At 38.6% G+C, this 13230-nt stretch overlaps 1 protein-coding gene across 1 annotated transcript in view; it reads right to left on the reverse strand.

The window, feature by feature from the left end:
* LOC126281271 (von Willebrand factor A domain-containing protein 8) overlaps window positions 1-13230 on the reverse strand; it is a 261118-nt gene that overhangs the window by 169251 nt on the left and 78637 nt on the right. The window contains exon 10 of the mRNA XM_049980095.1: window positions 5431-5591. Coding sequence (XP_049836052.1) covers window positions 5431-5591 — 161 coding nt within the window. The remainder of the gene's footprint in view (window positions 1-5430; window positions 5592-13230) is intronic.

Consider the following 13230-nt stretch of genomic DNA (forward strand, 5'->3'; position numbering starts at 1 on the left):
ACTTGGTGTTCACATTGCCAAGCGATCTCTGCTGTGTTGTTTCCTCAAACACAGCTCTGCCTTGCTTTCATCTGAAGAGGCATGAGCAGGTAGTGAACATTAGCTTTGTAAGGGAAGTGGAAAACACATCTACAAGCTCCCAGGTTACTGCAGTCGGGATCTGACAGAGAAAACATGGTATGAATTGGGAAAATAACTTCATATTACATGTAATACACTATACACTGACTTAGCAAATGTCGTGGGATAGGCACCTAATTCCACACGGGGCCCCCTATGGCTGTGTGCACTGCAGTGATGCTGTGGAAGTACATCTATAAGCTCCTGGTACTCCTCTGGAAGCAGCTGACACCAAATTGTTTGCAGAGCAGCAGCCAACTCTGGTCTGTTAGTGAGTGCAGTATCTATGGTGTGGAGCCTGTGTCCCATGACATCCCAGATATGCTTGATGGGTTTGAAATTTGGGCTTCAGGGTGGTCATCTCAGTCTGACATGCGAGTGATATGGTGGCGTGTTATCATTTTGAAACAATGAAGAACCATCAGGCTGGTGGAAGGTCAAAAATGAGTGGAGATGGTCCCTGAGCAGCTCAAATGCCACAGACCATTCAAAGTCCCTTCCAGAGCAACTAGGGGGACCATTCTACACCCAGGAAAACGCACTCCAGACCATAACAGAGACACCACTGTCGTGGACCACATCTTCTTGGCAGGCAGGATCCATCAATTCATGTTGTCTGCATCACATACGGCATCTCCCTTTGGTATGATGCAGTTGACATGATTCATCCAATCGTATCATGTTACATCATTGTCGCAGGGTCCATCACTAGTGATTGGTGGCAAATGCAAGCAGTTACGCTCATTTACTTTGGGTTAACAGTGGCACTGCTGTGCCTGATGAAACCCATGTTCCTATGGAATGTCCACTGGGAGACATGTCTAGCACATCCTATGTTGAATTGAGCTGTGATTGTTCCACCGTTGCCCTTCTGTCACTATTGACGATCCATCTCAGATGTCGCTGGTAATAGTCATAGAGGGTGCTGCACGGCCAGTACTTCGTGTTGTAGACTTTGACAGCCGCATTCAGCCATTCACTTTACACCCTGAACACAGTTTAATGGATGAAGCCAAATTCTTGCACCACTGCTGAAATCAAAATTGCCATTCCTCGGCCATCAATCACCATACCCTGTTCAAACGGCATCAGTTCACAGTGACAATGCATGTTACACATATTGCTTGCACAACCTTCTCAGAAGGTCTCCTACACAACTGCAGTTGGCACAGGTGGCGTGTGGTGCGCATACAACACATCTGCACTATTTGTGCCGCAGTATCCCAGACATGTGCTAAGGCAGTGTACACTTATTGCTTAAAACAAAATTATCAGTACACCAATGGGGACAAATGTACAAACAAAGGTAAACCACTCCAGAAGTATTCTTCTGTGTGCCTAGTAGGCTTTTGACTGTGTGAATCCTGAAATTCTTCTAGATAAGGTTAAGTATTGTAGTATGAGTGTGACAATGTGCAAATGATTTAATTCATATTTAACTGGAAGATGCATAATGTTGAAATTAACAGTTCAGATAATCTGCAGAAATCAGCAGAGTCCTCTAACTGGGGAGGTTTCAAGAATTGTGTCGAACAGGGTTTAGTCTTGGGTCCCTTATTGCTCTTGATATATGTTAATGACTTGCCATTCTATATTCATGAAGGTGCAAAGCTAGTTCTTTTTGCTGATGATTCAAATATAGTAATCACACCCAACAAACAAGAATCAGCTGAGGAAACTGTAAATAATGTCTTTCAGATAATTATTATAAGGTTCTCTTCAAATGGACTCTCACTAAATTTTGAGAAAACACAGTATATACAATTCTGTACAATAAATGGCACAACACCATTGACAAATATAGACTTTGAACAGAGGTCTGTTGCTAGGGCAGAGTATTCAAAATTTCTGGGTGTGTGCACTGATGAGAAATTGAACTGGAAGAAACACATTAATGATCTGCTGAAATGATTCAGCTACATATGCTATTAGGGTTATTGCAAATTTTGGCAATAAACATGTCAGTAAATTAGCCTACCAGCCTATTTTCATTCACTGCTTTAATATGGCATCATACTTTGGGATAATTCATCATTAAGAGAAAAAGTATTCATTGCATAAAACTGTGTACTCAGATTAGTAGCTGCAGCCCATCCAAGATCACCTTGCAGACATGTATTTAAGGAACTCAGGATCTTCACAGTACCTTTGCAATAGATATACCGTATTTACTCGAATCTAAGCCACACTCGTATCGAAATTTGAGACTCAAAATTCAAGGAGAGAGAAAAGTTTTAGGCCGCACCTCCAAATCAAAACAAAGTTGGTCCATTGCAATATGAGACACAATTTAGGTCGAATGAATGACGATACAGCTACAGTAGTTTGGCTCAAGTCTTAAGCTTAGCAGTTAAGCTTTACCATGTAGCCATGGTGATGTGTCAGGTGCTCCGTCCGTATTTATACAGGTACCATTACTTTTTCACATGCTTCGTCTGGTTTGAATTGATTGCTTATTTATCTTTGATCTGATAAGTACCGTTGTCTTTGTTATAGGTGTTTACATCACTCTAAGCTGAAAATGCATTACTGTACTGTGTCATGCATTGTTTGTCGTATTCTGATGATGAGTATTCCTGACCTGTCACCGCTCGTGCCATGGCTTGATTTTGTGCACTCTACTGACGCTTACAATTTTAAAAAAGAGAGAGGAATCATCTCATTGGCGAAACAATGGCAAGAGACTGCTAATTGTTGTTACTTACACTGCTGCTTTCTTTGATAATGATCAACAAGAACCAGATAATAGACTGCGTATGATAGAAGGTGTTCTGAATGAGTGTTTAGCGAAAATTTTCTCCGTTTGAAAATGTTTGCAGACACCTCTGTAGTACATTACATTGTGCAAAGAAATTAGTCATCTTAGATTTAAAAATCTTATGAATTACTGTGCTTCATTTCTGGCTGTATCACTATTAGGCATAAGAATAATACAAATATAAACATGACATTATATGTACTGACACAGAGGTTTTGTCTCCAGTATTTATCTTTGTGCCTGCAAAGCATGCCTGTGTAGCGCTACGTAATTCGACGGCAGAAGTTAGTTGTGGCAGTACCTATCAACATTTTGCAGAACTTCCGCTTACTTTGCACTTGATTCTAAGCCGCAGGCGGGTTTTTGGACTACAAACACCAGAAAAAAAGTGCAGCTTAGATTCGAGTAAATACGCTATTCACATATGAAATTTGTTATTAATTATCACCTCAATTCAAAAATAATAGTGACTTGCACAGCAACAACACTAGAAGAAAGGATTCTCTTCACCGACTTTGGCATAGAAAGGGATGAATTATGCTGCTACAAAAATCTTTGGTCATTCGCCAAATAGCATTAATAATCTGACAGATAGCCAACCAACATTTAAAAACAAATTAAAAGAATTTCTGAATGACAACTTATTTCACTCAACAGATGAACTTTTAGATATGAAGTAGCAACTGTAAAAAAAAACTTATGTTAAACTGAAACATTCCATATTATTACGAAATGTCATATTCATGATCTATGAAGACTCTCTCATCAGTCAAAGCACCCACTCAACTAGACTGTACTCCAATTTAAATGTCTAGTGACAGCCAAAAAAAGTGGTTTTCTCACTGTTTTCTTCTTGCTATGAGTAGCTAGTGGACGATACTTTGGCAGAAAGAAGTCAGTGTCAAATTCAGAAACAGAATGGGAGCTTTTCGCAAGTGATGCTGTCTTTGTTGAAAGCCATGAGAGACGGCAAGAGACAGATGGTGAGGAAAATGAAAGTGATAAGGGTACTGAATAATATGATGACAAAACAGCACTACAACAGATGCTACAATATGCTTTCATGCATGCTAGTTCAGCTCACCAGCCAACTAACTGGTAAGAATGGCATAAAGGTGCACCTGATACAGAATGACCTGATGAGCTCTTTTCAGTCTTTTATAATAAGATTCTTTCAGCAACAGGCAGCTGACCCAATAAATTATAGCTCCTACTCCAAATTCAACAGCAAGGTAAATGGTCCACTGCTGGCAAGATGCACAGATGATGAAGTGAAGACAGTGACTGGACTATTTATTCTTCAGGGAATTCTGCACAAGACAGACACAAACAGTATTTTCATGGAAGACAAACATAATTCTTTATAAACTTGTGAATGAAAAGCGGTTTCATCTTTTGTTGAAATGCTCCACTTTGTATCATAACACATCCCATGGTACTGTGAGCACAAAACTATTCCAATTAGAGCTGATTATGGAACATCTAAGGTGCACATAAAGACATACGTCACACATTATATTACTACTGACAAACATCGACTGCTCTGGAAAGGACATTTTGGTTGGAGCACTTTATGCCTCCAAAAGAAGCAGATTTTCAGTTCTTATTGTTAATACTTCAGAGGACATAAATTATGGCAGTCTTTATACTGACAAGAAAATAGTTTCTCGAATGGGTTGGAGCTTGCTCATAATTTGCTTGGAAAATGTTACAGTATTTCCATTGATAACACATACACAAATGCAGATTTAGTTGATAAACTAACAAGCAAAAATACTGATGATGTTAATACAATGCAATGGCATACAGAAACAAGCAGTTGACAGTGTAATGGAAGGATAAGAAGATGTCATAATGGGCAGCACATTCCATAATGCCGCATTTGAGGAATAACTTCAAAGAATGGTGTCATACAAAAGCCATTTGTTGTCATGAATTACAGTATGAATACGGAACTCATCGACAGAGCCAATTCCTAACTGCAAAACTACCACATCGCAGAGCAGGCTGAAAAATATTGTCATAAGTTGCTTCTCCATTTCTCCATTTACTATTTACTGAACACTGCATGTTTCAATGCATACATACATATAGCTTTTTACCCCACCTATGTTCAAATATCACCCCCCCCCCCCCCCCCTCCCCACACACACACACACACTTTGAACACAGGTGGGAAAAAAAGCTGAATGTAATTTATGATTAGTCCAGGTGTACAGTTGGCACTCGGATACATCCCCTCCACAACAGAGGTCATCAGGTTGGTGTCCATCTTGAAAACCAAAAACAATTCATCTTACTTCTCTCTTCCTCTCTCTTTATTTCTATCCCTCTTTGTCTCTGTCTCTCATTCCAACCTTAGCATTACAATTGTCACCTTATTCCAAAACTCACATCTTCATATGCTGTCTAGTTGTTTTGTCTCTATACCTCCTGTCCCTGCAGTCAACAATAATACCCAGAATTGTTATATAAAAATCTATTTCCTTTTTGTATTTCTTCCTACACACCAACCTATGGTCAATAATAAAGGTCTGACTAACTCTTCTTACCTGTGAACAATAGCCAGAGTACTGGGATGAATCCTGTGAATTCCATCTAGAATGGCCAACTTCCCTTCCAAGGCTGCTGTTACCAAAGGGGAATTCTGCCACACTGTGTCACCATTAGGAAGTGTTGTCCTTTGCTGAATGAGATCACGTGAGGTCATGTCCTGTAATGTAAAAACGTCAACTTTTTATATAATGTTCAGCTTAGATAATGCAAATAGTCCTACTTCATTACGAAACTATATAAAATGTGATCATGACCTCTAAGGAAAGAGATTAAAAAAAGGATAAAAACTCAAAAAGAAATAAACTTGGGGGGAAGGCAAAAATAAACTTAGGGGGAAGGAAGTCATAAGTGTAAATTATGATAATTTATTTAAGAATAAGGATCTATACAAGGTTAAATTAAGTAACAAGTTCAGACTCTTAGAACATGAAGATTATATAGGCTTAGGTGGAACAAGAAATAATTTAACAAACATACAAAGGCTAACAGCTAGAGATGTTGCACTTACAAAGCAAGCAAAATAATAGAAAATCTCAGACTGAACAAAGCAGCTACTTAAGATAAGGTGGGAGCTTCAGACAAATGACAATACAAACATAATATGCTTAAATTATCCATGTGATGGCTGAGAATCAGTAATTGTTAGTTATTATACAACAGTTTTATCCTGAGCCATAACTGAGAACAACTTCAATAGTTATCACAAGGTTTGACATTTATGTCTTCTTTGGATAACCAGTCATATTGTGGTTCTTGATCTGCCTGGAGGTGCCATCTTCAGTAACTTCCCACAGCTGAACGTGCTGCTATTAATCAACTTTTAAAGGTCCACAATGAGACCAGCTATCTGAATGTGATTCGATAATAAACTAGTAATAACTGACTGGAAATAAAATTGGAAACATCAGGAAGTTTGAGTTAAGTGTGGAGGTATTCTCAAACAGCCCAATAACGAAGGGGATTATCCACAAAAGCAGAAAATCTGAATGAGTGCTTAGTCCAGTCAACAAAGGAAAATTAAGGGAGAAAATTTGTTTAGCCATAAATCTTTGCACAGTGGTAGGAGACAGTGCCATGAGTGGCATACTAAAACATCTTGACCAGTGGGGTGTGAACATGGGGGTGAGGGAGCATTTAAAGATAACATTTTCTTTTTAAGAGCCACAACTTCTAGTAAAAATATTTCCCAGGACAAAATTTCTTGCGAAGGAGGTTCTACTGCATTGCAGGGATTGGACAAATTGCAAATTATTAAAAGCAGCATTTTAATGTTGCAAATCTCCTGTTTATTGTAAAATAACATTGATTAATAACAAATATTAAATGTATGTACCACATCTAAGTGCAGCAGAACCCTTTTAACAGATAAATTGTGTTCTGGGGGTGTGATGGTCACGAGGAGCAGGAAGGGACATGACTACTCTGCAATTCACATTTAAGTGCTTGGCAGAGAGTTCATCGAACCACAATCATACTATCTCTCTACCATTCCACCCCGAACAGCGCGTGGGAAAAATGAACACCTAAACCTTTCTGTTTGAGCTCTGATTTCTCTTATTTTATTTTGATGATCATTCCTGCCTATGTAGGTTGGGCTCAACAAAATATTTTCTCATTCGGAAGAGAAAGTTGGTGACTGATATTTCGTAAATAGATCTTGCCGCAACGAAAAACGTCTTTACTTTAATGACTCCCATCCCAAATCGCGTATCATATCTGACACTCTCTCTCCCCTATTACGTGATAATACAAAACAAGCTGCCCTTTTTTGCACCCTTTCGATGTCCTCCGTCAGTCCCACCTGGTAAGGATCCCACACCGTGCAGCAATATTCTAACAGAGGATGAACGAGTGTAGTGTAAGCTGTCTCTTTAGTGGACTTGTTGCATCTTCTAAGTGTCCTGCCAATGAAACGCAACCTTTGGCTCGCCTTCCCCACAATATTATCTGTGTGGTCTTTCCAACTGAAGTTGTTCGTAATTTTAACACCCAGGTACTTAGTTGAATTGACAGCCTTGAGAATTTTACTATTTATCGAGTAATCGAATTCCAACGGATTTCTTTTGATACTCATGTGGATCACCTCACACTTTTCTTTATTAAGTGTCAACTGCCACCTGCCACACCCAACAGCAATCTTTTCTAAATCGCTTTGCAACTGATACTGGTCTTCGGATGACCTTACTAGACGGTAAATTACAGTATCAGCTGCAAACAACCTAAGAGAACTGCTCAGATTGTCACCCAGGTCATTTATATAGATCAGGAACAGCAGAGGTCCGAGGATGCTTCCCTGGGGAACACCTGATATAACTTCAGTTTTACTTGATGATTTGCCGTCTATTACTACGAACTGCGACCTTCCTGACAGGAAATCACAAATCCAGTCGCACAACTGAAACGATACCCCATAGGTCCGCAGCTTGATTAGAAGTTGCTTGTGAGGAACGGTGTCAAAAGCTTTCCGGAAATCTAGAAATACGGAATCAACTTGAGATCCCCTGTTGATAGCGACCATTACTTCGTGCGAATAAAGAGCTAGCTGCGTTGCACAAGAATGATGTTTTCTGAAACCATGCTGATTAGGTATCAATAGATTGTTCCCTTCGAGGTGATTCATAATGATTGAATACAGTATAAGGCAAAGGTATTGTTCTTTCAGGAAGAGCAACTTACTGCAGCATGAGTGCTGCTCACTTTTCAGTTTACAGACAAACTATCCCTCCACAGCATTTTGCATCCAGTTTTCCTAGGTTAGTAGACAAAATATCTTCACAGTGCTCATGTTTATAAAGAAGAGTTATTTTCAGTTTATTAAATGAGTACTTATTTGCAGATGTTAACTGAGTTTTTATGTGAAATATACTGCTGGAAAAAAATTAGTACACTCTTTTAGAGGTTTCCAATCCACTTAAGATTTCTTGTGCAACAGTGCATGTGAAGTAAATCAAATGATTACATTTACAGACTAATAGTACAAGTAGTTCTGAGGTAACAGGTATTAACCTATGCTGAAACATCCATATTAGTAGGTGGTGTAGCCTCCATGGGTGGTAATGCAGATAGACCTGGCATGCAATCAATCGCACAGATGGCAAATACTGTCCTAGGATATGTTATGCCAGGCTTGCTTGACCTGTTCATGTAGTTTTGTTAAGGTTGTTGGTTGATGAGTCGCATGAGTCACTTCTTGTCCCATCACATCCCACACATTCTCAATTGGAGTCAAGTCTGGAGACTTTGCTGACCAGAAAGTTGCTGAACGTCGTGCAGAGTATGTTGATTTTCCCGAGCAGTGTGTGAGTGAGCATATCCTGTTGGAACAAGACATCACCTTCCTGTTGCAAGAACAGCAAAAGAACAGGTCTAACAACATCCTGCACATACCAGTGCTGGTTAGCGTCCCCTCCAGAAATAGCAAAGTTGAACAATAGTTGTAGCTTATCGCACCAAGACCATAAGGTCTGGTGTGGGGCCACTGTGTCTCTGACAAACACACACTACAAGATAGTGCTCATTAGGTCTACATTGCGTATGCAAATGACCATCACTTATGTGCAGCCAGAATCTGCTTTTATCATTGAAGATCATGGTCCATGATTCCATCATCTAAATGATCTTCTTACGGCACCAGTCGAGCTGTGCACATTGATGCTGTGGCAAGAGTGGATGTGTGGCTAGGGATGTGCATGCCCATAGTTCCATTGCTAATAACTGACTTACAACAGCTCGTGTTGACACGTCTGAGCTCACAAGCTCTCTTATCTGTGCTATGGTAGCTGTACAATCTACCACTGCAGCCCTTACAATAAGACAATCCTGATGGGCGTCTGTGCTGCTTAGACATCCAGAATCTTATCTACTGGTGTGAGAATGTTTACGTGACCACCGATACTAGCACTGTTGCACAACTGATGCATCACATCCAACTTGAGTGGCAATTCTTCGAAAGGATCATCCCACCACTTGGAAGGCCACAATTTGACCCCTTTCAAACTTGCTCAGTTGGCTGAAGGAAGCATGACCGCATCTCTGTGGCACGGTTGCCTGCTTGTTTCACACATTTGCACCTCACTGAGCCTTCTGGCTGTGATAATTCCTACCAAAGGGTAGACACAGATGGCACTCTGGGAGCTAGTTTTTGCACTTCTTTCATCATTGTTTATTGGAACATATGTTACATAAAAGCTCACTCAACAATTGTCAATAAATGCTCAGCCAATAAACTGAAAATAACTTCACTATATACACACAAGCTCAGTGAAGTTATTTTGTTTACTCACATAAGAGAACCAGAAAGGAAATGCTGCAGGAGTATAGTTTACCTATAAACTCAAAGCAAGCAGTGCTCATGGAGGGAGAAGTTGCTATTCCCAGAAGAATGGTACAGCTGCTTTACAAGATGACTAAGAATCAATTTTATCTCTAGCAGTGTAGAACATTTTGTGGAGATTTATGTGGCTTCTGTCCATAAATGTTTACTGCATTAGGATTATTTGTAATGCATTTCTGTGCATCATAGAGTGTTAACACACTATGTAAAAAAAGAATAAACATCCCCAGACACGTCTACACATTGTCACCAGTGATTCATACTGTGAGCTGCGGAAACATCATTATAGCTTTGCAAAACACTCTGTAATTCCTTATTGTGATGTAGTGGGGTAGAAAGAGTGGTGTCTTGCAAGCTTGCCGTTCCGTTTCCAGACCTGCGAATGTGGAAAATGCATGACCACAATCCAGTGAACTGAGTCCCTCATGTGTCTATCCTCCATACACACCCCATCTCCTCCCCTGCCTGTCATACCTCCAGAATACAATTTATCCCTTGAAATGCTTCTAATACACTTTAATGTAGTATATACATTTAATTTTTACTCTTAACCATCTTCATTTAACACTAAACATGAATTTTAAGCCATTAAAACGCCATTTTTATAATATGCAACTTTAGTGGGACCTTTTGTTAGGATATTTAATGTAGTTTAATATTGTCCTGGGAAACATTTTCGTTAGAAGCAGTGATTTTCAGTATATAAAACACTCCCCCACCCACATGCTCATGCCCCACTCATCAAGATTTTTAATATGGCGTCCATGGCACTGCCTCCTGCCACTGTACAAAAATCTGCATCTACACAAATTTTTCCCCTTTTTTGGTCTTTGTTGACTGGGCTACCAATCATGAAACCTGTTTTGTATCATCATAACATATTCAGAATGAAATGAAGTCACTTTTTTGTTTGGATGAGACCACTGACATCTACATCTAAATAAATCACAGCATTCTGTCTTGGTTGCATTTTACTTCATTTGTATAGATAACCAATTTACAATTTTCATCAAATCTACAAGAAGAAAATAAAAACAAATGATAAATTAATTCCGAGATATCTCGAGTTTTATTTACGTCTTGTAAATACTATGATGATGGCTGTAAAGACCAAACTGGTTATCTGTGCAAATAAAATAAAAAGTGACTACAACAGTGAACGCCACAATTTACTTGCATATCTGAAAAAGTGTTTAACAGAACATTAGCGTTATCTGGAATTTAGATCCTAGAGTCCAAATATTTCACTCAATTATAAAAGGAGTGGCCACAAACTTGCCAGAAATGTTGAACTTGCATAACACAGAAAAAGAAGCAGTAGAAGATGATAGAAGGAGTGGCTGTAAGGAATTCTTTCCTTGTTTTTGAATAACTGTGTCTTCACTGTTCCCTCTGCATAACACAGAAAAAGAAGCAGTAGAAGATGATAGAAGGAGTGGCTGTAAGGAATTCTTTCCTTGTTTTTGAATAACTGTGTCTTCACTGTTCCCTCTGTGATGTCTACCAGCATCCTGTTACAAATTTTGAACCGGAATATAAAATTCCCTAGACAAAGATGCATGATAGGTACAGAAATTATTTTTACCTTTAGTATTGTGGTTGTGAATATCACAATTCATCCTAAATTCACTTTTTTATTATTAACCACAAACGGGGTTAGGGAGCATATGGCTCTAAACATTGTTTGACGGATGTTTGGTATCAACTTCACATAATAATCTTAGTATATGATTCTGTGAAATAAATGTTTTTTTGACTGAAACTGCACCACCCCCAGAAGGATGCATCATAGGACAATACCAAGTGGAAGTATGCCACTTATGTTAACAATTCTGTCTGCATGTCAACACAATGAGAGCAATTTTTAAGTGTAAAGCAGGTAAAACTGATCTCTCTGCTTAACTTACCCAAATGCTAGTGCTACCACAGTTTATTTTTCATATGGATGCCCAGGATCTTCACCCATGCTGTCCCATCCAGTGTGTCCATTAACCTCTACCTATGGTTTTTGTTTATTTGGAATTGCATAAAACCAGTACTACAAGATTATGGGTAGGGCTGCTTGCTGTGAGCCATTTGTAAGCCTCTCCCATTATTCTCCTGGTTTCAGGAGAAGAATCCTTCAATGTCACTGGTAAATTATTTATATAGGCCAAGAATAGGAGCAGGTGAAGTACCTAATCTTCCCACACATAATATTTAAAGACTCCCCAATCCAAATTTGGTTTCCTTCCTGTGACTTTTGTTAACTGGACCCCTCCATTTTCTATTGTTCAGATATGGGTCCATCCATGCAAATGAGACTCCCTTCAACAGCACAAGCATGTAGTTTTCCTAGTATGACCTTATGATCTACACTTGGTATGTAGCCATAGAAGGTCGGAAGGGAAATAATCTGACAAGTTTTATTTGTTAAAATTATTAGTGTAAGTTCTGCATTAGCATAATGTTTATACAATGATTAAAGAAGGAGTGCACATTTTTGCATCCATGACGTCAAAGTTTTGAAATACACACAAGAATGAATTTTACTTATGAAGACCAAAACTACAGAAATAGCTATGTGAGTTTATAATTTGTGTAACTATAGAAGTTCTCCCAATTTTTACTTTTAACCTGGGGGAAATGGACATGGATGTGAACATTTACATTCCATATTTAATATGAGTTATTTGGTTCCACACAATGATTTACCAAAGGTGGAACTTGTCAAAACATCACTTTTATTTAGTTACACATCAGCATTCATAGTATACATGCACAATTGCCTTCCAAAGGAGATGCTACTACAGTTATCTTAAAAGTGAAACAATAAATACATTTTAACAATAAAAACAAAGAACATGCTTATCATTAAATTTCAGAAATATGAGCTACTGACCTAAAATTATCCGATGAACTCGTATTTACAAATTCATCACCAAACTGGAAGTAAGATTCAACTGTATCAAAGGAATACTAAACAGAAAAAAACTAGCACATTATGAGATAAAATTACTGATCAGCACTTACGTTCAGGAGCTGAAATATTTAGTTCTGTTAATATACACACAATAAAAGTAAAAGTGGCAACACAATCCAAATTTTCAGAATTTTTAGTTATTTTCTTTAGGAGGAGAGGGACAGGTTGTGTAAGGTTAAAAGAAAAGGATGAGACTGAACTACATGTAGTGGTCTCACTACATCAGTAGCCATTAGTTCTGAAAGTTACGATAGTTTATGTACTTTTACGTGTGTATCAACAGTAATAACATTTCGTTTCCAGAAGGTAAGTACTGGTTAATAATTCTGTCCCATAATTGATTAAGAATTGTTTTTATTTAGACATGAAGAAGAGCTTCTTAAGTGTCTGAGCTGTGTGGGAAGAGAACTGAAGAAAGGGAATCTAACAGAATGTACAAATTGAAGATATATTAATGTTTCTTTCACTGCAAAGCAATGTCTTTTTGCGTCATTCTTCTAA

This window comes from Schistocerca gregaria, chromosome 7, assembly GCF_023897955.1.
Source record: "Schistocerca gregaria isolate iqSchGreg1 chromosome 7, iqSchGreg1.2, whole genome shotgun sequence".
Lineage (NCBI taxonomy): Eukaryota > Metazoa > Arthropoda > Insecta > Orthoptera > Acrididae > Schistocerca > Schistocerca gregaria.